Raw genomic sequence first — 27,318 nt, 5'->3', positions numbered from 1 at the left:
TCTTTTACCATCCAAAACATTAAAAGTGGCATTTCAATAAGTGACCCAGACAGCAACGAGGCCGGTTTAAACTGAACTCCATGCTCTCTCAAGCAAAAGAGGCCTCGAGTCTAAGACCAGGGCACTTAAAGACGTGCCCGCGGCTGAATCGCACATTATCGAACCGACAAAGGGTTTCGGCCCGGCACAGTTCAATTGCTTTCAGACATAAAGTGATTGGCCCGTTTCTTTTGTGGATGTGCTGTGGCTCAGGATGAGAGAGAGTGCCGGGGGATGCTGGGAGACTAGAGTCAGTCAATAAGCCTGTGTGAACAGAGAGAAGAACCCACAGGCAAATGGAACGGGGCCATAAAGGGGAGAAATCAGTAGGGGAGATGAGCGCCGTGTAGGTGGACATGCTTTTCTCCTTTACTACTTCTCTCCGGTCGGTCTGGTTCTCTCATCATTCAGGGCTCTGACAGTGAGCTCTAATTACGGTGGCACTGTAATTACATGTCAGAGCAGGAGGCTGAGCCGCGTGATTGACAGGCTTGCCAAGGCCAGTTCAGTCTCGTCTCCTCGTGCGTGACTTTACACACTGTGATTTAGCCTCCACAACAATAAAATCGTAATTTGATATGGTTAAAACTGATTCTGGCACTGCATATTAAATTACCTCCCTGCTCAAGGGCACTCCAGGCACGTTGTGTGAAAGTGATAGTTGTGCAATAACAGATATTTCGATCTATTAGCGCCCGATTGTGAGGTTGGCTTATCATGGCCTCGTCTGTGGATTGCATTACAAAATGGTGGGCTTGCCGCCCTCCGCACACCGACAATGATGGTAAATGTTGCCATGGAAATATGAGACTCCTCTCTTCTCAGCACAGCGGTGTCTACGCCACTCTCTAAGTTTGCGCCATCTGCGCTCCATTATCATCCATTACAACCTCTTTCTCTCTTTCTCTGCACAGCTGCGCTGTCCAAATCAACTGCTTCATTTTTTTTAAGATGGATTTTTAATATCTAATTAATGATAAAAGCTGGATTGAGAGGGATATGAAATCAAAGAGGAGTTTGTGGTTCTTTGATTACAGGGCTTTGTGATGCCCATTAGATGGGAGCGGCCATTAGACCGGAGAGCTCTCTGTAATAAGAGCTAATGGAACTTCTTGGGCTCTCCATCTTCTTAACACTTTTCCAGAGTGTCCGCCGAGGTCTCCCCCTTAAACATCCTCGAATTAGCCGAGATCTGGAAGAAGGGCTAAAGGAATTTAAGTGTCACTTGAGAGCGTGAAAATTGCTGTGCAGCGCGTGAAGGAATAGTTAGCTGCATAGATACGTAATTGTTCAATCTGTATGAAAAGTTTGTGAATTAAACTAGCTGAAAAATTAACATGAATTATTATTTGATTATATAATATAATATGGGTGAGCGACATACGATTGTTCACAATAAAGATAAGGACAATCTTTTAAAGGGAAGGGGAAAATCAAGTTGTACAAAATGTATTTGTGGTAATTATGTTGGTTTTGAACAATTTTCAAGAAAATATTCTATTTAATCACCTAATGATTTAATAAAATTGTAATGTAATTTATTACTTTTTTACATTATTATTTCCAAATGGTTTTAAATATATTTTAAGAAATCTCCACTTCAGCAGCACTTACATACACCAAACATTACCGTTTCATTCATATCTATATTCTGAAGGTGTTTACAAAGGGGTTTGTTCATATTTAATTTGTCAGATTTGTATTCCTAAAAAATTTGTGAATTTTTTTTTTTTTTCTGGCTGTTGACCGTATTTTCTGATTTATGGAGTGATAAAAGAGATATCCAAAACCCCCTCTGTAGAAACATTTGACTAATATGGCAAAAATAAAAATGAAACAAGAATTTTGAACCTGGCTTTATCCAACAGATTTTTTTTTTCTAGAAATGTATGCAAATTAATGTATATTATGACTCATTTGTATATTTAAACATAACATTTCAGAAACTTGTAATACAAAAAAAGGTCCAATTCTTAATTTAATCAATCAAATGGTGAAGTAGGGGGATATCTATTAGTTAATTCATAATATTAACTATTTCATAAATTTTACAATCTGAACTAACCAAATGTTCATTTTATGTATGAATTTCATTTTTAATATATTTTTGAATAAACTTAAGAGATAAGACCAAAAAATGTATGTCGATAATTGATCCGTGTAATTATTATTTGATTAGTGAGCTGTAGTGATGAATCTTAAATGTTTCGTTTCATATTATTGCTTTGTTTTGAATTTCAGAATCCTAAACTTTCATTTCATTCCCAGCTTTGAATGAGATTTTGAGTCCCAGATTGTCAGCGTAGCCTTTGAAGATAAAGGCGTTGTAGATAATAGAGATGATTTTTATTGTACAAATGGTTTACAAATGAATGGCTCAGAAGGAAAAAATATTTCATGCAGACCAATTGATTTGCTTGTGATACAGCAAATTTGTGTGTAGTGTAAATGAGTTCTGTAGTCTTTGGAATAATTTTGCATACTTTGCATGACTAGTTTTTTCATTTAACGGCTTCAGATCTGCTCTGTGAGAATGCTTAATCTTAAAATGACGTGTGGAGTTTGGATTATCCTAAGATAAACTGGTTTTGCTATTGTCTGACACTGGCTCACAGCATATAAGCTTTTTAAAGAAGTCTTAATGATAGAAAGCCAAGCATCGTGTTTTACTCGGTTCTGTTCAAACAGCAGCCGCAACAAACAAACAACTGAGGTCGTCTCAAAGGAGCACAACATGCTTAGAAAAACACATGCATGCACAGTCAGCTTGTGACTGACAGATGAGATGTTTAATATTTCTATCAGAAGTTGATTTCCTTTGTGACTACCACCCTCACGACTGATGTTCAGAAGTGACAGCTTTTTTATTATCTTCTTTATCCTCTGTCCCACTCTTCCTCTTTGTTTTTTTCTTCTCTAAAGTATACTTGCTCTGCATTTTACCTGTAACATCACCATGTTTATATGTGGATATGTGGCTGTTCTGTCTTGTTTTTGATGCTGTGTTTCTGATATCCCTTCACATCTGTGGCAGTGGTGTTTGGCTCGATGGGATTTGGCATGCCAGAGACCCGTGTGTTCATTCTGATCTACAGGGACGTCTTGCTGTGGCGGGCCATCAGGCTATATGCTGGGCTTTAAATAATAAATTAGCATTTCCTATGTGAGCTGTGCATGTCATTAAACACCCTGGGGTATCTTTTAGATCTAGAGATGGGCAGAGGGCAGTGAAGCGCCACTTCTCTGCCTAGAAAATGGCAGCGTGGGCGTGTGCCACGTGAGAGTCATGCGTATATAGATGCCCTGTGTTGCTGCTGAGTGGATTTGAATCCATTTTTTTCTCTCTCTCTTGGTTAAAATATTCAGAATTACTGTAATGTGTTTACAGTATGTGATCCTAGTGTCATTACAAATCAGTTCTTGCATAGTGGGAATGTATATTGAAATTGCATTTAAAAATTGTTTACATTTGTTTTCTTTTCCCTTTATGATTCAAAATGATGCACTCAACTAAAAAACTGGATGAGAAAAGAATCGATATTAAATAAAACAATTTAAATATTACAAAAGTCACCCGTTTTTAGAAAGTAACACTGTCAAACAGCAACACCCGCAGGTAAAGTTCCAGTTCCCAGTTGATTCATTGAAACTGGCATTTTGAACTGATTCAAGAAAATGAATCAAATCAATGGACCCTTTTCACAGACGCTTTTTAACGCATTTAATCACCATTGTAAATCCAGAAAGGTTTTATTTATATATATATATATATATATATATATATATATATATATATATATATATACATTTTTAAATGTATTGTACGTTTATAACACTTTATACTACAGTGTGCAATTATTTTCAGGGAACCTCACGGCTAAAGTAGTTCCAGGCAGGTCTTGACCGCATTACAGTTCCATATCACTTCGCGTAGTCAACTGTACGGAAAATAGGATACAATTCATAACAAGAAAAACCATGCAGCCCCATGCGCTTGATCTGCAATTTTCAATATCTAACTTCACAATCAATGGAAACATGCACTTTAATTTGAATAAATAAAGTATATAGTCCTATATATAATCAATAGAAAATTAACTGAATATTTAAATAAATTGATAGTCCTGGTGCATGGGTTTTTGTAATTATTGCAGATAATATAACAAATAAATAATTATTGATAGGCCTATACTTGTTAAAAGGGCTTTGTGTTTCATTTATTAAGCTAGTCTCCTGCCACTTATAGAAAAAAAGAATGAACGAATTAATTAAAACGTATTGAATGAATAAATAAATAATACGCACATGCTTCTCTCTCTCTCTCTCTCTCATAACTGCATTAATAACTGCATAAAGCCGGGGACACTTACCGTAAGGCCGGTTATGAATGTAATTTGATACTTATGACTGATCATGCATGCGTTTCCAGCACGTTCAGTCTGTGTTCACAGCGGTGTTTAAAATCTGCTGCATTCACAGTCAGAGAATATTTCTAGTGTGTCCCCAGCATTAGTCTGCTATCAGTGGCTCAAACTTCCGTTACTAACTCTAAAATTAGTCTAAAACTAACTCTAAACTTACTTCTCAAACTCATAACGTTTTGGAATTAGCAACGGCGCATGGGTTTAGATGCGTAAGAAATTAGTCCTACATACAAGAGCGTTTTAATGACAAAAAACTTCTTGAAATACATCATCTGAACAATATTTCGAGGTGTGGTAACTGTAGTATAAGCGGAATAATTGACGACAGGCCGTTGAATTATTAGAAAAATAATGCAGTCGCGAGGTGTAACTCCGCTTCGCGTCATGACCGCATTACCACCTCGGGTGTGCATTATTTTTCTAATAATTCAACGGCCTTTCGTCAGTTATTTTACATAATTAGTATCGTATTACCTTTGCATCAAATTACAAAAAAAGTAACGCTGTTGCAAGGTTGTTTCTAATACAGCGGCCATGGGAGTGATGGTAAAATTTCTTCTGACTGCCGTTGAAAGTTATGAAAACACTGATGTGGAGTTTTTATTTTGCTATTTGAGCAAATGGGAACACAAATAATATATTTAATGTTTTCTCTCATTCACCACTATAGAAGATTACCCAACTATGACGACTTCCGCTTCAGAGAAACCCGGAAATGTGAAAAGGGTCAGTCGCAAAGTAGTCAAATAAAATAGCATAATGTTGCTTATTTTTATATTACCATAAATATTGCTAAAATATGATGTATATTACCCAGTGCTAGTAGTAATTATAATTAGCTTTATTATTTAAATGACCTCAATTAGATGTGCATATATTTGTGATCTATGTGTGTCACAATTCCCAAAATACAACAGTCCAGCATCAACATTCATGTACTCTATAATGAGGTTCCAACTCGTTTCATTCTGTTGCATCATGAGGGCAGGACAATGTTCAGCGCGGATGGATTTAAACTGGTCCAGATTCCTGTGCTTTTCCCCCACTTCTGTCCAATTAATGGATCCTGTGACTTGCCCTGCATGCACTGTTGTCCCAGTGCTCATTTACACTGACCGCCTAAATCAGTCAATCAATACGATTGTTTGAGCTGGCACAAAGCGAGTAATAAAATGGACTGCTGCTGCAGCCACTTTTCCTGGGCTTCTTTTTTCTCCGTCTTTCTCTCTCTCTCCTTGGAGGTGTTAGGTATTGCAAACGTTTGTTAATTTGTGTGCTTTTGGGTATTGATGACCCTGTTAATTCACAAAGGTTTTTTTTTATCTTGCTTGAATAGTCTTCATGATAAACCAGATATTCCTACCTATCATGTCGCTGTCAAGACCTTAGCTCATTTATGTTCCTTTTTTATAAATTCTGTCACATTCATAATGTATAACTGCGTTTGGTGGCCGTGCGCAGATTCTGCAGACGCAGGGGACAAATAGAGTCCTCTGAGACTGACCACGGTGCGAAAAACAGACGCCTACCGCGTATCTCTTTATCTGTTCCACCCCTCCTTTCTCAGCGGGCGTCTACGTGCCCAAAGCACGCATTTGAATGCTATTGAAATGAGCGTTCACGCTGGTTAGTTTAGCTGGCGGAGGCATTTAGATGGAGTCGAATAACCCGAGGTCCCAGAGGAGCAGGAGGGCCAGTGGAGATGAAAACGTGGAGCTTTTTGCCATCCGTTGTGTAACATTCGCTCTCTCGCTGTGGAGAGATGTATTTTGAGTGTGTGCATGTGTGTTTGATGTTAGGTTGTGGGTTGTGTCTCTGTGGAGTTTCATGGCAGGGCTGAAGGTGTGCAACCCCCCTCCTCTCCACATACACACATCAATCTCTTTCTAAAAAATGCTATAATAAAATATCTCCAACTGAGCAAACCCTTAGCAACCTCAAGCTGAGCGGCGATGGCGATTGGCTGAAGCGAGTCAGGTGATCGGCTTGCAGTCGTACCGTATTTTCCCTCTCTCCCTCCCGCCTCTATCCGTGTGTATCTTTCTCGTTTTCTCTTCTCCCTTGCTTACGCCTTCCCTCCCTCTCTCTCTCTCTCTCTCTCTCTCTCTCTTCTAGTCTGTAGAAGGCACTCATAGTCTCTCCTGATGCACAGACAATTTATCATCCCTATCTGCTTACCAAAGTAGGACTTCTCCAGTCATCACTTTTGATCTGACAGAGCGGACTTTATTTTACTGGTGTGGGGCTTTTTTATTGCTCTAGGAGCAGGGACGGGGAGATCAGAGAGGGGGAGAGGACAAACTCTCACCTTAACAGAAAAGCAAAGCTGTATAGAGGAAGCAGACAGTGTAGCCAGGCTGCCATCATGGATGCGAGGTGGCATTGTTCCTCATCCCAGGTAGTCTCTCTTTCTCACGGTCCTTCTCCATCCAGCCATCATCGCATGCAGAGTCTTTGATGTTGTCATACCCATGCAGTGAAAGAGGCATGCACCATTTGTCTGCAGCGCTCTGCACGTAGAGCGAGTGAGAGAGAGAGAGAAAGAGAAGCAGAGAGAAAAGAGAATTGGGGCAGCAGTGAGGGAGTTACGGGAAAAGAAGGAAAAGTTGCAGTGCTTTTGTGAGCGTGCATGAGGCTGGCGCCGTTCGTCGCCGATGTCCACATCTGTTGCAGCGAGTTCGCATTGCCAGAGTCGTCCATGGCATGCCGGTTTCTTTTCATCGCTAACTAGACGCTTCCTCCGGTCGTCTCGACAGCCCACTGATGCTGTTATTTGTGCTGTCCTTTTTTCATTTGCATCTAATTTTTTCTCCCCCTCATTAAAAGTATGTGAAGATCAAGAGCTGTCCTCCAGTAAAGTTTATCCCAGTGTGCTGTGAACAAGTGTGTGTATTGTGTTGTGTGAAGTCGGCAGGTTGCCCCCTCTCTCTCTCACTCTTTGTTTAAGATCTAGAGCTTTAGTCTGTAACAGCGTGTTCTGTCTGTGGGCAGCGTGTATGATCAGATTTATTTATTCCCACTTGGATGACCCATGAGAATCGCTTGTAATGGCTACTTGTGACTCACATGCCTTTCTCGGAGTGAGTCAAGAGTACTTTGAGAACTTCTCGGTCAGTCCTGATGCATTTGCCTGTTTTTTTTTACATTACTTTACATTTCTTTGCAGATAATATAGAACACAATTATACTTAAAAAAATATTTTAACAACTTAAAATTCTAATTTAATAAGGCTTTTAATTAAGTCATGTGTATTGCCTTCTTACTTAAACAATTTTTCATATTTCAATGTAAAACATAAGCGACGGGACTTTTTCCATCTAGAACTGATTGGACCACGGAAAGTTATAACCCAAAATTGAAAAAAGACTGAATGATTTTGTTAAAACAGTGTCTAAATAACTCATTTACTATTGGTTAATGGTATCGAACATTCAATTCAAATATATAAAGACAAACTATGGTTTCCTTTGGAATATTTTTTTATTAATTTGGTTCACAATATGACCAGAAACATTAAATAAAAAAGTGAATCAGGTTCATTTTGATTTCATGTGGACTTTAATAAAGAATATTAATTAAGTTTTATAATTAACCAGGATATTGTAAAGCTGAAACGATCTAATACCTAAATGAGAATCATTCTTGATCGATACGTGAATAATTACACAGGAAGCCATCTTGATTTCCATCTTCTATGAAAGGTCTTGGTTCTCTATTATTTATCTTAGTACGGCATTTGAGGATGGAAAATGGAGATATTCAACCATTTCGGATTGTGTTTTAACTCTTTTGAATCTTTAACAAATGTTGAATCTTTTGTACAGAATGTCAGGTAGCGCATATGGAGGCCCTGTGGGTCAGCTCTAATATATAGTAGCTGTACATGCTAGCTGTATACTAGCAGGCGTATCTCCTTTGTGTTTCCTGTGATTTTTTTTTTTTTTTTTTTTTTTCACCAACCGTTCTTGTTAGAGAATACTGCAGTGCATCAGTGGCCATTTTTTATTCATTGTATGAGCTCTCGGTATTTTAAACACACAGCTCTCAGCAAAGTGAGGCTGCATTTAGCACCAGGACCTCTCTATGAATATTCACACTTCATTAGCAGGCTGCTAAGTTAGCTGGCAGACTTTAATGTTCTTGTGCTTTCCCTCGCCCTTTCTTTCTTTCACTCTGGTTGGAGGAAAGGAATATGGAGGAAAAACAGATAGCGAGAAATCAGTGGTTTGCTTTGCAGGTCCCAGCTGAGCCACCGAGGCGATTCGGTTTTTATTTCCTATCATTTTGAACAGGCTGAATCTTCATGTCACCATGGCAACAACAACAGACGGTGCACTGTTCTGAGATATTCGTATTCTTGGTGGAATACTAGAATCTTCATGACTGAAAGAGATGGAGAGATAGAGGTGAATGTGAGTGTCTGAGCCTGGCCATCTCAGACTGGCTGTAAAAATTATATTTGGTTTTTGAGTGCAAATTATTACAATAACAAGGAATTGAGAAGTTAGGAAGCTTTATTACGCCACTGAATACATGTTTCTTTTTTTTTTAAAGGTTAGAATTGCGTGATATAAACGTACAATTGCAAGTTATAGTCACAATTTTAAAAAAATTAAGGCAAATATTTTAATTATTTTTATTTCATGACGGAAACAAGCTTCCATAGGTATCTGTTAGATGGAAATTGAGGGAATGGTTTTACACAGCAGGCCTGTTAGAGAGTCGTGAGGGTCAGTACTTGCATACATGATACAAATGTAAGAGAAAAAGCACCAAAAATGTCTCTGGAGGATAATATATGGTGTTATATATATATATAAGTGTTGTCAAGTTGATTAATCGATTGTTTATTTAATATTTGCGTGTACATATAATAATAATAATATATATATAATGCAAAAAAAATTCAGTTTCATAGCCATTATAAAAAAATCATGGCTGCAAAATGAGCTGAATTAAGAAATTAATTGTGAATCCTACTTACATAATGTAATAAGTGTAGCGTTGCAGAGGTCAGTAGGTCAGTTCCACCCACTTCCTGTGCCTCTCTTATCCAGGGCATGTACAGCGGGCTCTAGTCTGTCTCTGTAGATCAGTCTGGCAGCCGAGAGATAATTGGAGAGGGATGAATGGAGGTGGAGCTTGAAAAGTGTGTGTTTTGTGAGAGCGTTTGAGTTGAGGCAACTCCTTTCTCATTATGGCACAGCTGGTTCCCCCTCTGTGTTCACAGGTGAAGTGTGCGTCGTCTCTCTCCCCCGCCTATTTTGGCGCTCTGTCGCTTATTGTGCCTGTTGGCAGTGCAGTAATTAAGAGCAAGCAAAACAGGGAGTCTAATACTGTGAGTGTGTGCGCAAATGATGGTCTGATAGCACACCCACCCTGTTTGACATGCTCGGAGGAAAATGGCCAGTTATAATGTAGGCCGCTTCTGTCCGCCTCAGCACAGCTGTTGAGTGGGCAGTGGATGGAGGAGAGTGGCGAGCTCAGGCAGATGGATGCTGAAGGCTCAGTCTTAGTCATATGTGACTTTTCTGCAGAAAGCAGCCTCACGCTCAAGCGCTTGTGTAACGCCACATCTGAGGACTTATCCGAGTTTTGACACTTTGCTGAGGGGCAGTGTTTCCATAAGAGGAAAGGGAAGGATGGTTGCTGGAGCTCAGCTGTGTGAGATGATTTCAAATAGAGATTCTAACAAAGATTTGGGTTGAGCATGTTCATGTAAAGCCGCCAGTCACAATGACATGTAGTCATTTAGCAGATTCCTTTCCTTGCCTTACAGTTAGGGCTATATCTGTTTATGCTTTTTAATCAGTTTATGCTAATTAATACTTTTAAGAAAGGATGCATTTAAATTACTGTCACTTATAATATACTGTCAAAACATTAATAATGTTACAAATGATTTCTATTACAAATGAACTTTCTCTTCATCAAAGAAGATTATTAAGCAGGTCAACTATTTTCAAAATTGATAAATATTTCCAGAGCAAATGACACTGAAGACTGGAGTAATGGCAGATTTGACACCACATATACATTATATATAAAAATGAGAAAAGATATTTTCAAACACTTGGTAATCTTTCTAATCCCAAACTTATATCGCCAAGCTTCACTTACAGTACAACTGAGGATGATCATTCAGGCACAATGGTGATAGCTCATGGATCTCCACTTGTGGACTATCTTTCAGTTACACCTCCAGATCTTTAACCGCTACACCACGTTCATCCCTCTTCTCAAACTCCTTCCTTTCTCTCAGTGGTCATGTCAAGGAAGAGAACGCCGAGTCCAAATTGCGTCTCATGCTCAAGCCTATGCGTTATTAACCCCTTTTATCAGACACTTAACCACATTTCGGTTGATTTCTAATCTCAGTGTCCATGATAGTTGCCGTCTTTTATACATCACGTCAGCTCACAGAATGAGAGACGGCGCGGCATAGATGACTTAACTCAGCGTAGGCTCCCAGGATCTCTGGGTTATTATCCTCTCGCTCTCTAGAGTCGGACAGATACCGCTGCCGGCCTCTAGCAAGGGCTATGTTGTGCACTCCTGTTGCAACACATTACCTCCATGACTCGCAGCCTTCCAGCAGCAGCACTGTAACGTCAGGGATCTAAATTATTCACCCGCACTGACCTACTTGCAGGGTGTTTTAGAGCTGGGAGTTGAACAGATATCGCTGCAAGGAAAATGGCAACCATGTGGTTATGGCAACCACTTTGAAACAACTGTACAGGGTGCCCTCCCACTCCCACTTTCCTCTCCCTTTCTTCTCCCTCTCTCTCTCTTTCCGTGTTGTTTCGTGTGGTCCGCATGGCTGTGATGATGGTGAAAGGTCCTGATTGGCGTGGGCATTGCCCCGCAGCCTGTGGGCAGACTGTGTGAGCTCAGAGAGACAAATCGATGTCTTTCCTCCCTGTGCGCGCACACACACTCAGCCAGCCCTGCTTTTCTATTGGGACAAGCACACATGCATGTACACGTTTGGCCAGCTGGCAAATGTATACACACTCTGGCTAATTGCAGAGAGAGAGAGAAGTGTGAAGACACTAAATGGATGCCACCAAAGCGACATCGTCAGATGGAATTTTCTGCCGTAGCGCTGAGAGGAACGTCGAGCTCGCTGCCTTTTTGCATAGTTGATGGAGAATTCCTGCACGGAGAGACTTTCTGAGCTATTAAACCACTGTCGGATACCATCTTTGGAATTCCAACCGTGAAATCTCAACATGGCTTTCTTTCCCTTCGGAACCATCGCAGGAGCAGAGGCAAGATTTCCTTCAGAATGTGCTGTGCGCGTCTCAGCGCCGTGCGTTGTCCTTGATATGGCTTGTCTGTAGAAGTGCTTCCTATGGTTTTATTTCAGATTAAAAGGCACGTTTGATGAGATTGTTTTCCAGCGGGACGGACAGATGTGAGCGGATTTGATGCTCCTCACACCATGTTTCTGCGTTGACAGTCTTTATAAAGCAACTGCCGGCAAAATTTTATTCGTCAGGGGATTTGTGAAATCTTTGTGTGTGTGTGTGTGTGTTTGTGCTGCTCTGATCGATATTTCCAACTGCCTTGATGTGGAAGTCTCTCAGGACTGTACTATAAGACGATTTGGCATGTTATAATCTACAGAAAGGGTCGTTTTTGTGGAAAAGTTGTGACCTTTTACAGTTAGGACACCTTTGATCGCACCTGAGAGTCAAAGCTCAGAGGACCTGTGAGAGATGTCAGAGTGGCAGTGGAAAGGACATTTCCTTTTAGTTCCTCTCTTTCTCTCGCAGCATGAGGCCTTAGATGACACAGCAGCCCTATAAAACTGTAATGATGCCACAAGGTGTTTTTGACTAACCCTCTATCTGTTTTGTGTCTCTTTGGTACAGGATGATCTTCTGGTAGCGTCGGCAGAATGTCCAAGTGACGATGAGGACATTGACCCTTGCGACCCAAGTTCAGGTGGGTTAGGTTAGTCATCTTTCTTTTATATTATTACTGTTCGCATGTTCTTTTCCACCAAAAATGTTCTCCATTTTTCATTGTTCTGTTTGAAACCACTCCATGCAAGATTTATTCTACTACAGTACAAGTTAAAAGAAAGGGAAATTATTTTGTGTAGTGGCCATTACTATAATTTGGGGAGAAACAATTATTATATTTAACATTTTACCAAATGGCATAATTTCTCATATATCCTGCCAAGCGGACACATTGTACACCAGAAAAATGAAAACAGTCTGGGAAATAATGTGTCCGTGAATCATCCGTGAATAGTAATTTTTCTGCCCACACTGAATGTGAAAATTCAACCCAACAAAACCAGCCAATCAGAACAGCAAGGGCGAGCTGAAGAGCGTCAAACCTAGAACACATCTTGTATTTTCGGCACTTCCATGATGCGTCTTCGGGCAGCATCCATTTTATGGTGTTTCTTGTGAATCTTGAGGGATTTGAAATATCTGATGTTTCTCAACTTCCAAAAACAACCTCTCCTAGGCTCATCCATGTTTGATGTTCAATAATCCAGCGCTATGGTGCAGAAATAGAACCCGAGTGACTGACAAAATCCAGCGCGTTCAGTGGTTGTCGCAGCTGGTTTGAACAGGAGCTCAGATTAACTTGAAAGGGCTTTTATGGTTTTGTTGCCGGTTAGAACACCCTGTTACCTGAGCTGCATTGTTGCTTATGTGCTCATTTATCAAAGTGTTCACAGTGCGTGCCGAAATATATGTTTGTATAATCTGCCTTTGCCTCTTTAAACAGACATTATTACCTCATTAATTCCTTTACCCTGTGTATGTGCTGTAAATATAGTATTTTAATTTTCTTTCAGGCACAGAGGGAGCTCATTTCTTAGATGAGTTTTTAAATGGGTCATTATATTAAACAAACTTAAACTTGTGCCTATCAAATTTCTTTGTGTTTCTGTATAATTTTAGCTCACATTATTTCATTTTTAACCCATTTATATAGATCGTTACATAAAAAAAATACGGATTTTGCCTATCATTTTTATTGTGAGGCCTGGCGAATTTTGTTGGTTTAATTTGAGAAAAGGCCAGCGAGCATGCTAGCGTAGCACACACTGCTTTTCCTATTTCTCCATTCAGAGAAATCCTGGCTACTCAGTTGACTGCACAAACCACTTTCGACATGAAAAATGAAGCACAAAGGTTAACCCAATCTGGATTCGTTCAGCTGGCTTAGTTACAGCAGCTAGTGGCCTATGCAGCATTCATATTATACATAGAGCAATGAAAGCATGTACATGACATAAAGAAAAAATATGCTGACAAATCATGCAAAGATCTTGCTAATAAGCACACAAAAAAAAGAGCAGAAACATAAAATGTTGGCCAACGCTTAAAGGTCTCAGATAAATTGTTACAGTTCCTCAAAGTGTCCTCCTTCCACGCGACATTTCTAAAAACAGATGTTTGAGCAGAGGTCGCCATCTATAATTCCCTGCTGTATTTTGTCATCTCCTTTCCTGCACCTGCGAGTTGCAGCGGATCGGACCGAAACTGTAAACGTCTTTGTCACAGGTGTTGTTTACACTCAGCCTTAAGTCGCACTGCACTGTCCCCGTCCCCTCTCCCAGAGACATAAATCAGAACAAACTATTCCACCCACCACGCCGGTCTCCCTGCCAGGAATGAATAGCCAGGATGCGAGGTTCACTCACTGGTCACGGCTCATGGAAAATGTGCGACATATCCATTCTGATCGCTCTATCTGTGTCAGCCAGATGTGTTTTGTGACGGGTTGATAAGCAAAGTGTTAGCACAAGCTTACAGTACAAGTTTGTCCGTTCAGCAGCAGTACATGCTTTACATATATTGCAAGGTTGAGTGTTGTTATTGTGGTTTATATCCTGTTTACTGAAGTGGCTGTACAGTGCTGTGAAGCAGTTTCTCAGTGGGATATCTCATCTCGTCAGGAGAGGAATCAATTTGGCAAAGATATATTGATTTTTTGGGTTTCTTTCAAGTTCTTTCTAGTTTCAACCCTCTTAGTATTTCTAGTTGGCTTAAAACTGAATAATTCTATTACTGTTGGGAAAGAAGCTGCAATGTTGACATTACAGTAGAGAAAACTAGTAAATTAACCAATCGGAACACTTGGATGGTTTTTAAGAAAGAGGAAATGTACACTTAGCTGCATGTTATTGCAAAATATACCCAGACAAGGTAATAAATGATCCCAACACACAGTAAAGACATGAAATACTGCGAGTTGAAATTATTTTATAATTTAACCTCCCTTGATAGAAAATAAAGAATGTCCATTAGTGTACAAAACGATTGGAGATGTCCTGCATACATCACCAAAGAGAAGTCTGTCGTTGTAAATGAAGACTGGATTGACATTTGGAGAAAAAAATTTAATCAAAACTAATTTTAAAAACTGTAATCAAAACTAATAAAAAAAATGCAACATGATAAATTCACAATAAGCTCTTTAAGATGTGTTTAGAATAGAAAATGCATAGGGTGAATTGATTGCTTCAACAATTGTTGGCATTTGTTTGAAACCAGAGAAAGTGAGTCTGTAGTGTAATATGAGACATGAGTAGCGCCGGTTTCAATTATCCAAGTGAGCAGACTAATATGCAGTTGCCATGGATGATGTTGAATATTAGGAAATATCTGACTGCTGAATTCTGTGATTGACCAATCAGAATTTAGAGGTAAATGGATATCCCTGTTGTTTTAATGAACGGCCTCTCTCTCTCTCTCTCTCTCTCTTTCTTCCATTCTGTGTGTCCACAGCTCACCCTCCGCTGACTGAGGCCAAGGGTTACCCCAGCCCGGAGGTGATTCGGGAGTCCAGCAGCACCACTGGCATGGTTGTAGGCATCGTCGCGGCCGCTGCCCTCTGCATTCTAATCCTGCTCTATGCCATGTACAAATACCGAAACCGCGACGAGGGCTCATACCACGTGGACGAGAGCCGTAACTATATTAGTAATTCTGCCACGCAGCCCAACGGAGCCGCTGTCAAAGAAAAGCCCATTGGCGTGCCCAAAAATAAAAAAGATAAAAAGAACAAGGACAAGGAGTACTATGTCTGATCTCACAGACTTTCTCCCCCCTACCCCCTTACAACCCACCCACAGATCCTGTGCTATGAACTCACGCAAAAGGGGAGGGGAGATCCACCTGTGTATAGTAATTGAGAAAAAAAAAATCAAAAAGACAAAGTCTTAGTTTGAACTAAGGCACAATATACTGTTACTAACGACAAAACATACTTTATAACCAAGCACACCGGAACTTTACTGAAATGTGTGTACAACATGAAATGGTACTGTGCAAGAAGACTCCACATAGTCACTCCAGCTGTGGATCGCTGAGACACAGGGCCGCTGGTTAGAATTAAGTGTATTTCATTATGTTGCCTGTATATGTGTTGCCGGAACATTTTCCCTCTAAAAGCCAGAAAAACCATCTGCAACAATCCAAACAGACATTCACCGATGGGACGGCTGGAAAAGGAATGAAGGACTTACAAATGAGATGCTACCTATGATTGTTAAATCAGCCAAAGTACTTGACTCCCTTTTCTGATGGCAGTATTGCACGTTTGGATGAGAAAGGACCGCTTCTTAGTAGGATCCGAACTGATTTCCAATCGGTGGACAGAACCCTTGGTGTCAAAGAGAATTGTGGAGGCCTTAAATATCAATCCACGTCTAAAGGTTGTTGGATTTTCTTCTGTTTGTATGTTTGTCAAAACGATGACAGATGACGCTGATGACGACGAGGAATACCGGGGCCATTCGGGATAGATTGAGGAAAAACTCCATGCACGTAAAGTATCTTATTACATGTTTATATACGGTGCAAAGACTATCTGTGTGCTCTCTGGACTGTGGCTGAAGTGGTGTTTTATAGCCTGTTATATAGATGATGCCAACTACAGTATACCTGCTCTTCAAACTTTTTTTTTTTTTTTTTTTTTAGAAAAAACCAAGGCGAAAACAAATGAAAAACAGAAAATTAAATGTTAATGTGTTGCTATAGCGATAGAACCGTTTCTGCCATTAGCTATACAGATTTTATTTTCCCTCCTTTATGTGCATCTCCAACATCTGTTATTTTTGACATACTCTTTTCTTTTTTGTTAATTTTTTTTACTTTTTTTATTTTATTTGCTGTTGTGTCAACATTAAAAGACAAGAGTATGAGTATAGGTTTTGGAAAGCAAACAGACATATGGAAAATAAGATTTTGGACTGTTTAAGCAATATCCTTTTGCTTGTCTTAGTGACCAAACAAATTATGCATGGTATTTAGGACTCCAAGTCTACAGAGAGACAATATCATAATCTCAAAAAGTAACAAATGAATTCAGCCCCCCCCCCCAAAACGGAGTATTGGATTATAGCTAAAAAAAGCACAAAGATAGAGAAAACAACCCTTCAAAAGTGTTTGCAAACATTCTCCTCTCTGCTATCTTGTACTGTGTGGAATGTACAAGAGGTATAAACTATATGACATTCTGAATAAAATGTTGCTTTTTGTTTTTGTGTGTTTTTTTTATTTGTGTACAATTTTTCTATAATACCTTCTTTTGTTTTTATTGTGACAATTCTTTGATGACCTCAAAGTGAAGATTTATTATGAAAAAATAGTTTTGAAAAATCAAATGAATAAATAAAATATTAAGACCTACGAAAGCATTTGTTCTTTGTTTCTTTATAATGTTTTTGTAAAACACATTACAAGGATTTAGAGAATGCCATGGTGTTGTTGTTGTTATGTTTGGGTTTTTTTGTGTTAAAATATCGGTATTAGCCGACATATGATCATTTTTAATGTTATCGACCTGATAAGAAAACTTGGCAGATATATTAAAGCCGATAAATAATGATATTTTCGCCAGCTGAGACACTTCAGTTCGCCATGATGGTTTTGAATTGCTTGAAATATGATTGGAATCACTTCGAAAAGGAAAATACATTTAAGTGCAACGCAAGTCTTTCATATAAGCTACATAAAATTATAATGGAAACACAACAGTAAAAGTACGATGGGAATTCTTTGAACGCCCATGTTTTAACGCATTGTAACGGGTAGAGTTACACCTTCATGACTACGAGTTTCCTTTAGCCTTTTGTTTTGTGCAGTTGTAATTTTATGTCTATTGTGTCTATATAACAGATTTATCTGATATGCGTTTGGTTAAGAATTGACGCGCTAGTAAAGTGCCCAAATAGCAATGCACAACATCAATTAGTATGATTGGGACTGTCACATTACATAATTATGAGAACACTATTGTAATAAAACGTTGTGAATTAGTTGCCGTGTTTCAGCATGTTGTTACGGGAAGAGAACATCCAGTTACACATTTTGACTGGAACATAACTTAGTTCAAGTTCACTTGTGCATTCATGTCATTTGGTGCAGATGCAAGTTGTAATATTATGTTTATTTTGTATTAATATCTGATTAATCTCATATACTGTAGGATGCGTTTTGTTGAGTTAAATAACCCGCCAGCAAAGCTCTTCAGTTTACCGTTGTTCATTCAGCACACACACCTTAAACACCAATAGACAATATTAATAACTGTGATAATGAGAACACTATTGTACTAAAATGTGAATTCTTTAGGTTTAGTTGCCATGTTTCAGCGCATTGTTATGGGAAGAGCACATCCACAACAGGAGTTACACATTCTGACTAGCACGTAACTTCCGCATTTGCGTCATTTTGTACAGATATAAAATGTAATACGTTTAAAGGTAGGGTTGGTAATCCTGTTCAGAAACATTTTTTATTATACTGGGTGAAATGGTCCTTCCATTCTGATAGTAGTCAATACATTATGTGTTCAGAAAAAGGAATGAAACAAATCTGACCTCTGTAGCAGCTGTAGGACAGTAAAAACTCTGACCAATCACTGCCATTCGGTGCGAATGTAAAGAACCAATCAGATGCCTTCATGTCTCGTGCCCGAGCACCACTGCGTGCACAGCAGTGATGCGCGGGTCAATGTATAAACAACCCGCACCCGACCGACGTTTTCAAATAACCCGCCCGCAACTCGGACCGCAAAAAAAGGAAAGAAAATATTATACCCGACCCGCGTTTTTTAAAGTAGCTATAGTAAATGCTCATCGCGTCATGGGCATATAGACGGAGGAACTAGGGGTGCGCATTTTTCAGAATGCTGTATGATATAGCCTAGTGTTTTGTAATAAAGGCTTGATTTATTCATTTATTTCGTTTCATTTTCTTAACAATTAAGATGCTGCATGTGTTTATCCAGTCTATTCGACGTGTGCGTCTCTCCTCCGAATTTCCCAACAAAAATCCCGCCCCCTCTCAGCAAATAGGCTACATAAAACTGACATTACTGAGCTATATGCGTTTAAAAGTAGCCTATTAAAATGGCACAATGGCATTGCTCAGTTCAACGCGTTGGGAAATCGGGTCATCATTTTGTCCCGCGTCAGCTTTTATTCAAAAGTTAATAACGCGCTCAACATTCAAAAGGTAAATAAGGATTTCCCACTTTCATCTGCAGACTGCTCGTGCGTCATCCTCGCGCATTCAGACAATAAAGTGTAGACCTATGTATTTCATAGAACATTGTGTCTAGTACTATATAAATTACAAAGGTAAACGACCCGACCGACCGCGACCCGAATATCATTAAAAATATTTTTGGATGACTCGTAACCGCGGGCGCAGGCACCCGCTCATTTTGGATCAACCCGCGCATCACTGGTAGGTACATGCAGCTGACTCCAAATGTGGATGCGCGTTCATGTTTGTGGGGGGGCGTAGCTTTGGACGGAGAACTGACAGGAGGGGGCGGAGCTTAGAAGAGGTGCCACTTTCAAATCTGGCTAGCTCTCCAACATTACCTACTCTAGCTTTAAGTATCTGATTAATTTCATGAATAGAAAGTAAAGCTGACATCACACCACATTGAGTTGTGGGTAACTGTCTTCTTTAGACGACGCCTTTCTGCTAGTGAGTTTAAGGCAGTGTTTTGAATTTCTGTCATGAAATTTTGCCATTGTAGGTCATTCATGCTGCATCGAGAATTGCCATAGCAATTAACATCATTCAGAGAGAAAACTGAACAATGTTATCATTTTTTTCATGCCAACATGGCTGGGAGAATCAGACCAACTGCAACAATGAGCAATTTAAGACATTATGATGATTACAGGCAAAATGATAAATACAGTCACTATTAATATGATTTAATGGTTTATCACTTTCGACCAATAGGTGGCGCTGTGACCAAATTGATGTGGTGTAGTCAAAGTAAGGTGACAATGACACGTGCAAAGTTTAGAGTCAATATGCCAAAGCATTGCAGAGATACAGCCTCAGAGTTGATTTGGCATCATGCCATCAACTTTGTTGATGTGGTATACGAAAACGGTTTTGTCTATCAACACAAAATCCCTAACTTTCTCCGGCATGGTCTGAAGATGATATGATTCGATTTTAGTTAATATCAGACCAACCAGAAAAAATTGATTTCTGAAAAATATATAAATGGCGGACAGGAAGTTCGGTTGCCTATGCCAAAATGTGTCTATAATCTTGGCATGATCCAATGAGTCTAGAACAGGTACATTACAAAGGTTGATTTAATCAAAAGTTATTAGCATTTTTTGCTATTTCCACCACAAGGTGGTGCTGCCCTGAAAAGTTTAGAGGACCTTCAGCAGGGCATGGTCTTGAAGACATACTGAGTTTTGTAACCACACGCCAATGCATTCGTAAAATAAGGCGATTTACGACCAAATTTAAAATGGCCGACGCCCAACATTGGTCGTTATGGGAAAATTGGGTATCGTTCAACTCGGCATGATGCACCAAATCTAAAGAGACCAGTTTTTGTCCAAAGCGTTCAGAAGTTCTATAATTTATCAACAATATGGTTTAATTAAAATTATTTCATTTTCCGTGCGGAGGCTATTCCATTTTATTTATCCATTGCATATGCATAGTTTATATGCAAGTAATGTTGTCCAGTGACTTTTTTTGAATTATTTATTTATTTTATTTATTTGTAAGACAGTAGATTTTTTTTTATATATATATAAATAAAGTTGGCCATAGCAGTGTAAAATTAGGCTAATTTGAAATCGTACACTGGTTCATATATCAGTTATCGGCTTTCAAATATAAAAAATTATTGGTTATCGGTATACAGTGCATCCCTACTTTAAAGGTGCACATTTTAGCGGCATCTAGTGGTGGTGAGGTTGCGAATTGCAACCAATAGAAGTTGAGGTGGCCGACAGGAAAAGATGGCATCGTCTGAGACCGCAGAGAGCAGCCAGTTAAGCAATGAGGTTTCTTCACAAAGATAAAGTACGAAATTATGTTTAATAATTCAGTAAAATAATGTTCATTATTCAGTAAAACAATATGTTATTTCAAATATTATTGTTACTTGTTCATCATTGTGTCAGTGTTTTATTCACTGACTTTAGCTAGCTTCTTTGCACGAAGAACAACAAAATGACGAAACGCGCTTGTCCATTTAGGGCTACTGTAGAAACATGTCAGCAAATAAAATGGCTATTTTAATGTAAGGGGACCCGCGGCGTATGTAGATAGAAATGGCTCATTCTAAGGTAATAAAAACATAATGGTTCATTATGCAAGGTCTTTATACACCACTGAAAACATAGTTATGTATATTATATTGCATTTCTGTCAATAGATTCTCCTAAATATTACACAATGCACCTTTAAATCTCCACTTGCATCAGAAATATTACCTTTTCTCAGAATCGGCTCTTTTTTTGTTTAATTTAGTGGTTTCTTTCACTATAATGTCCTGTTATTACAAAAACTGTGCTTTTTTTATGGTCCACACATTAAAAAAGAAAATCTCCCAGGGGGCCTTAAGCGGCCAGTCGTTCTGTGTTCAGATATTGAATGAAGCCATCGATCCGGCATAACAAAGAAAACACATAGTTCTGTTCCTTTTGTATCAAAGAACAAGATGTCATGATAAAGCTCTGGCCGAGGTGGTCTGCGCTGAGACTCGGTCACGGCGGTGGACAGTTCAGAATACCGCCTCTCTTTAATTTCCCGCACAGGAGGAGGCTACGGAACAGCTGGTGTGAAATAACTACCCCTACAGGGAGGCATGCGCTGTAATTTATGATTCATGAATTATTCACACCCGCCATAGACTTTTCATCAGGCCTCATTTGAACACACTTTGCAGAGGGAGTGTGGGAGCTGGGCTGGAGGTTTGTCACGGCCGGCCTTGAGAAAACCTCTGTGATACTTTTATTTAATTGTTATAATCAAAGTTGGGGGTGAGGGGTGTATGTGGAAGAATACATATTCAGTCAAAAGAAGAATTGATACTAGTCATATGTTGCGTTGAGCTTCAAAAACATGTTTTAAAATTGGATGAAATATGAAAAAGACTGCATCTCTTTCAGTACTGACTTCATTTATCACGAGGCTTCACCTTGAAGGTGCTTTATGATTGATTTTGTGACCTAGCACCTTGAATTTAACATCCTGTTCTGTTGTCCTCAACTTGATGTTTTTCTCACTATCTAAAATCGACCTGGCATATGAACATGAGCAGTTAGAAATTCATTACCGTTCTGTAAATGGTGGCGTATATAAAAACTATTTTGGTGGGATTATAGTTTAATGAATGGCCCTCATTACCTGGGTCTAAAAATATATTTAATTAAACCAAGATATTCCTTAAAATGGAGAGACAGTTTCCCATATGTTTCAGTTACATAAATGGACTTGAATTAATTTTTCATTTCCATGTAGTATGCAGAAATATGACATGGAACATAATAAATGACTGAATTCATTTTCTTGGAATAATTACTCATATTTGAGTGCATAAGCCATTCCAATAGTTAAACCAAATATCTTTTTCCATTTTCGTATAATTTATTTATTATATGGAAATGTACTATCCTTTGTACATAGTGTGTTTATATGTCCCATTTGTCAGGGAAATGTGTCTTTTTTTTTTACACTGTACAAATTGTTTTTACGGTTTTAAAAACAGTTCAAATATGAATATAAGATGATTTACAGAATACCCGACTAGTAAAGAATACTAATATCACTCACTAAAAATAATGACATATGTAAATGAGTGTGTGAAAATGGCTGAAGGGCTGAGCGGATGCAGAAGCTGCTTGATGTGGTTCTTATTCTGATAAGGGCTAAAGCAAAGGCATTCTTCAGAATACACGCATCAATATTTAATAAACCTGATGATGGACTTATATAACAGATGGATCTTTATTCCTCCAGATCTGTGAGCAGGCAAATTTCCCAGAGCCCCAAAAAAACAGAAAACGCACCTTGAATTGTACAGGCTCTTTTTTTTTTACACAGGTAATTTTCTAACAGTATCTGCTTTTGTGAATATAAATGCAGATGTTATTGACCAGCTTTTGCTAACTCAAAATGGTTGAAAAACGCAGTGATTAAGTCTCACACCACTGTCTTTGTGCTGAGCTGATGTCATTTAAGCTCATAACACTGTTCCAAACACTCCCACTGCTGCCTGTGTTCAGAGCACATTACTACGTCACTGTAGCCCTTGTTAATGCAATGACAGAGTGTGGTGTGTTACTCACAGTTTTTCCTCAATCGTTCTGGTCAGTTCTCAAATGAGAATTTTTTTCAAAACAAGTTCAGATCCCTATACAATTAGCTTCTTGTTCAGACCAGATTTTAATGTATTATTGATTAAGCATGTGTTTTGGCATGTGTGCAAAAGAGTTAGAAATGCACCGATATGAAGATTTTACCCGATACCGATAATTAGGGATGCACCAATACCAATACCTACATGTGTACTATAGGGCTGGGCGATTTTGGCATCTCAAAGCGGGAACAGTTCTAGTCTAACTCTGATTGCTGCTGCGTTCACTTGTGGAAAGAAGTACGATAACTCTAGCTTAAAATGAACAGTGCACTCGTCGTTGTCACCCATTTTCTGGTTAAAGAGTTGATGTCTCTTAGCAGGGCTCTACAGTGCGACTATTTCAGTTGCATTTGCGACTAAAAAATATGTGTGCGACCATGAAAAGATATTTAGGCGCACTTGTGCGACTGACCCGATCAAATCAACAAACTACAACTCCCAAATTCCCTTAGACGTACGTTATGCATCTACTGTGACGTTTCGCACTGCGATTGGTTGCTTTTAATGCCAGTCAACCAAACGGCGCAAAAAAGTTGAGACGACTGTGGCGTTGAAATTGTCTTGTGTTGGAATGAAGAGTACCGTATTTTCCGGAATATAAGTCGCACTTTTTTTCAGGTGCGTTTTTTTTTTCATAGTCAGGTGCGACATGTATATCAAAACTAATTCAGACTGAGATGAACCAATAGAAAACATTACCGTCTACAGCCGCGAGAGGGTGCTCTAGTTGGCGGAGTTGTTCAGAAGCGACACCGAGGATGAAGAACTCAATGGATTCAGTGTGGAATGAGATTGCGGGAGCTTGGTGAACTTGCTTACCGGTAACTTGCTTGTTGGACTCGCTGGCTTATGTTAATTTAGCCTATTCAGCCACCCAGGTATATTTTCTTTATGCTATTGTGTAGCTGTATAACTGTTAATGTGTTACGTTAACACACCGGACACCTATTCAGCCTGTTGTTCTGTGTGCTATTGTGTAGTTAAATAACTTGCCTTTCCAGATTAAATGTCTGTTCTTGGTCTTGAATTTTGAGAAATAAGTTTCTAAATAAATGCGACTTATAGTCCAGTATGTTTTTTTCCTCTTCATGACGCATTTTTAGACAGATGCGACTTATACTCCGGAGCGACTTATAGTCCGGAAAATACGGTATCACATTTTAGAAAGTTCTGTCTCCAACGAGGCTTCGAACAAAAAGAATAAGACGTTGAACAAGAAGTTGGTGCTGTTGTTCCTAGTAAGAAGCAGATAATATCAGTGACAGGTAAAGTTAAACAGTACAGGTTCCAAAAAAAATGGCTAGACGCTTTTCCATGGCTACAATACGAGCAAGATAAAGATGTTATGCTGTGTAAATACTGAAAAGAAGCCTGTGCAGAATTAGCAGGGCCAACCATCTTTGTGTGCGGACATACACACTTCAAGCGAGAATCGCTAGTGAAGCACGGCGATTCCTAGCGTCATTTACGCTGCAGGGCAACCCGGTATCACGCTAAAGCGTGTAATACACACGCTGGACCACTAGCGGATGCGTGTCAGGGTCACGCTTTGCCTCCTCTAGGCGTGAACATGACACGCATGAATGAAGGTTGAGTACCAGTAGGGGGCGATCATTTCCTCAATGCCAACAACTCTCCACGGACCAAAGAGAAAGCGATATAGTGCATTCTCCAAAATTCCCGCGTCGTTCAGGTCGGTCAAAGGCATATTTTTATTATGGTGCTGTAATTTAAGAAATCCTAACGTTGCTGTAGCCTAACGTTATATTTGTGTGTGTGTGGAGCTTTTAATCAATGGTGCTGTTAACGTTACTGTGGTCAATAACGTTAATGGAAATTGATATTAATTGGCTAATTAATTAATCACAGAAAAATATCGATTCTGACGTTGTAACTTATCTATTCTAAAAGGATCGATCCTCACATAAAAACATGATCCTAAGGTGTTTTTTTAAACCAGTAACGTTAATTTTTTTTATTTAGCAACGAATTTATTTTATTCAGAAATTATGCATTAAATTGATTAAAAGTAACAGTAAATGCCTTTACATTGTTACAAAAAAATATAAAGGCCTATATTTCATTTAAATGCTGTTCTAATAATTATGATGCTGAAATTTCAGCTTTGATCACATGAGTAAATTACATTTTAACATATTCAAATTACAATAATATTTCAAAAAATATTATTTTTGTATTCGTTTTTACAAAGATGTACTGAATTTTTGATCAAATAAATGCAGCTTTGGTAAGCATTTTAGAATTCTTTCAACATTAACCATCTTACCGACCCCAAAACTTTTGAACAATAGCGCACATGTAACATTTACTCTAATTATTCTAGTTTGTGCAATTACATTTATTTTTTATTGATCGTTTTACCTATTGGGGTACAACAGTGGCAGCCCTTTAAAAAATGAACACTGGTTTTACTACGGTAACCATACACACGACTAATTACAGGTGCATCGAGAGCACAAATTACTTACAAAATCTTTTAGTGGTCATGGAAATGTATTCAGATTTAGCATATTAATGATGCATTCACCTCATATATCACGACACACTGCTTCTGTTCGTTTGTGCCGTTTACATGCTGAATATACACTGTACAATAAAATTATCAGTTCTTTATTATCTTTGTTTATTTTATTACAGTTACAGTACTTTATATGTATAATATGACAAATCTAGGAAGCCTTGCTGCAAGAGAATGAACTATGTTTTTGTTTTCCTTTGTCCAACAGCTCCTGTTTTTACCCACCATCCTTCCCTGTTACCTGTATACCTTTATAAGAAAACCAACGGCTCTTTTAAGAGCCACCCCTATACTCCTCTTACTACTTCTCTCTCTCAAACACACACACATACACACACACACACTCTCTCTCTAAAACACTCTCCCACACACACACACTCTCTCTCTCTCTCTCTTTCTTGTGTCTCTCTCTCTCTATATATATATATATATATATATCCATTTATCTTTTCTAAAGCTTCACTGTCTTCAAGTAAGTATTACTCTATATTCTTTATTTTTCTTTCACTTTACTCTCTCTCTCACTGTCCAAATTATTTTTTTAAATTGAGTTTTTATATAGCCTAAAGCCACCCTATACTCCGTCCTCAATTCTTTTTGTCTGACCGTGTTTTTATCTTCCTTTCCAGTAGAGTATCTTTGAAATGGCTGCTCAGCAAGACAGAGGGAGAGTAGATGATGCTATTTTCATTGCAGACATGCTTATTGCTCAAAACAAAGTGAGTATTTTTTTAGACAGTGCTCTTCCAGTATTGGTAATAATACTAAAGAGTGGCAAATAGAGTGCAAAATTTGAATGAACTGCTCAAGAGTTGGCTGTATTTCAGTGTTATCATACAATGCTCACTTTCTGTCATGCAAGGCAAAGGAAGCGAAGGGCAAAGCAGCATCTGCTAAAGGCAGTACATTTAATGTCCGATGGGTGGAGAGAGATGCTGAAGGACGTCCACTGCTAAAAAGAAGAAGAAGTGGAGAGACACGAAAACGTGCTTCAGCTACAGGTAGTCCATGTCTTCCAATATGATTTGTGATTACCCACCACCCAATGCTTCTTAAATAAGTATAACTGTGCCCATTGTATACAGAATTCAGCTTGCTATTTGTTAGGTAACATATATATGGTTTTGTGTCACTTTTAAAACATAGACCACTAAACTGTGGGGGCTTCCAGTGCACAGCTTTTTCCTTTATTAATTTTTTCTATGGTAAAACTTAATAGGATTTCTGTTTCCGGTTTTGAATCATTTTCCTTTAAATACTGTATGTTAAACTGTGCCATCAGAAACACCACATGTTGGATGTGTTACTTATGTTATTGACTTCACTGTAATGCTATGCAATTACAAAGAAATTAAGTGGAAGTGAAGCAATCAGTGTCAGCTTCATGCTGCTAACAGTTCAAGATTATGTCCAGATTATGAGGGGGAAAAAAACGTTTTGAGATTAATGGAATTGTCAGACTGTATTATGTGCTTGTAAGATATGAAAATTGTTTACTCTTTCCTTTCTATCTATCTTTTCAGTTGTTTCCGTGGTTGGCAGTGAGGATGCTACTCATTTTGAGTCACCTGAGGAGGTTCCCACAGTTACCCAATCAAACTGCTCTCAACACTTATTCGGTAAAATGT

At 38.7% G+C, this 27,318-nt stretch overlaps 1 protein-coding gene across 24 annotated transcripts in view; it reads left to right on the top strand.

Moving 5' to 3' along the window:
- nrxn1a (neurexin 1a) overlaps nucleotides 1-17,137 on the top strand; it is a 169,231-nt gene extending 152,094 nt beyond the window's left edge. For 16 of the 24 annotated variants that reach the window (XM_079594939.1, XM_079594941.1, XM_079594938.1 and 13 more), the window contains 2 exons: nucleotides 12,345-12,426; nucleotides 15,231-17,137. In XM_079594939.1, the coding sequence (XP_079451065.1) occupies nucleotides 12,345-12,426; nucleotides 15,231-15,532 (384 nt within the window). In that variant the 3' untranslated portion in view covers nucleotides 15,533-17,137. The remainder of the gene's footprint in view (nucleotides 1-12,344; nucleotides 12,427-15,230) is intronic. The other 8 variants (XM_079594945.1, XM_079594944.1, XM_079594943.1 and 5 more) reach the window with 1 other exon arrangement.
- Nucleotides 17,138-27,318: the final 10,181 nt, after the last annotated feature.

The sequence above is a fragment of the Phoxinus phoxinus genome, assembly GCF_949152265.1.
Source record: "Phoxinus phoxinus genome assembly, chromosome: 21".
Lineage (NCBI taxonomy): Eukaryota > Metazoa > Chordata > Actinopteri > Cypriniformes > Leuciscidae > Phoxinus > Phoxinus phoxinus.
This window is presented reverse-complemented; position numbering and strand designations above follow the sequence as displayed.